General features: G+C 40.5%; 1 protein-coding gene across 1 annotated transcript in view; it reads right to left on the reverse strand.

Annotated features, from left to right (window-relative positions):
• Positions 1-1,115, reverse strand: part of LOC107062213 (uncharacterized) — a 3,557-nt gene extending 2,442 nt beyond the window's left edge. The window contains exon 1 of the mRNA XM_015312579.1: positions 1,094-1,115. Within this exon, the coding sequence (XP_015168065.1) occupies positions 1,094-1,115 (22 nt within the window). The remainder of the gene's footprint in view (positions 1-1,093) is intronic.
• Positions 1,116-1,522: the final 407 nt, after the last annotated feature.

Below are 1,522 nucleotides of genomic sequence, written 5' to 3' on the forward strand. Positions count from 1 at the left end.
GCAAACCTTCATTTGAGGTAATTTTTGAGTTTTAGTTGCTGTCCTCTCTTCTTCTCTAGCTTTACTGGTGATTTAAATGCATGGGCTGATTCCGGGCTGTTCTGAGTCACGAATTATATTCCATTTTGGGACACAAGTTGGGGGAGTTAAAAAGAACTTTTTCACAAAGTCAATTTCAGGATCCCGGTTAAAGTCCCACAATCCCATTTTAGACTCGATTTTTGATCTGTCTCTGAAAGTTATGATTGTTTTGTCAAAATGATCGTATTGACGTTGTGATTCTACTTTGGATAGTGTTGTAGAGTTTTGAGACCGTGCGGAGGAGAAAAGCTCTGACAATGTGATTTGGAGCGCGCGCAGTCGGCTTGAAGGTAGGCTACGACTTCCCTCTCATTAGAATGAGCATGATTAAGTAATTGTATGTTGATTTGTTTTAATTTGGGCTTGAATTGGTGGTTAATCATGTTAAATTCTTAGAATCCATGATTTAGGCTAGTTATCGAGTTTTCGGGTGGTTGAAGCATGTCCATTGTATTTGTTGATAATCCTGACCTTGTTGTGTGCCTTAATTGTGATTTGTAAATATTTTTGGAGCATGTTTGGCCTTAGTCTAGGCTTAGGCTAGTTATTTCCGTAGACTTGCGTCCTTTTGGTATTGTTAGGCCATGTAATCTCCCCGACATTGCTTCGAACGGCTTAGCTCCATGTAGTCTGATGTAGCAGACATGAGTCTAATAGTTTAGGCCTTAGCTAGGCAGTAACACAGCGGTTTGAACCATATATTCATAAATCCTCTATTTCCGTCGGTTATGGTGTCTCTACTTCTTGGTGTGGAAGCTACTCGTCGGTTCTGGTTGGATACTGTTCGAGCTGGAGTGATTTATTTATACCACTCGAATTGGGGGTACTCCCCGTGATGATCGGTTGGTTGCCCAATTAAATCCACCGGGCGTGGTTCAAGTCCTTGCCTTGGTATTATAGCCTTGGTTCAAGTCCTGGCTTTCTTCCTCGGTGGTTCAAGTCAGCCGCCATTTACAATCGTGGTTCAAGTCCACCGCTCGTTACAACTTGGTTAAAGTCCATAACTACTCACCTCGGTTCAACTTCTTGGTCATATTAAGACGTGGTTCAAGTCCATGATTATCCTTAGCCTTGGTTCAAATCCTCAGTTATGCACTATCTCGGTTCAAGTCCTTGATTCTAAATCTTCAATTCGCTTCAACTCCTTAATCCCTATGAATTCTAGATGAGCTTCAGGCATATGGGTACACTGAAACCCTAGTCCAACTCGGTATTATGCTACTCCCAATTAATTAAGTGGTTAATTGGTTATGACTGAATTTCTGTAAAATACTTGATAGCTCAAACCTGAACATGCAAACTGAGACTGCAACAATTAATCTGATAATGATGCATTAATAACTGAGGCATGTATAACTGAATAACTAAGATATCTGACCTAGCATGTGTAATTCAAGAACTAAAGAAATACATAGCTAGGGTTCTGAAATTCATGCGAGAA

This window comes from Solanum tuberosum, unplaced genomic scaffold, assembly GCF_000226075.1.
Source record: "Solanum tuberosum cultivar DM 1-3 516 R44 unplaced genomic scaffold, SolTub_3.0 scf00209, whole genome shotgun sequence".
NCBI classification, from domain to species: domain Eukaryota; kingdom Viridiplantae; phylum Streptophyta; class Magnoliopsida; order Solanales; family Solanaceae; genus Solanum; species Solanum tuberosum.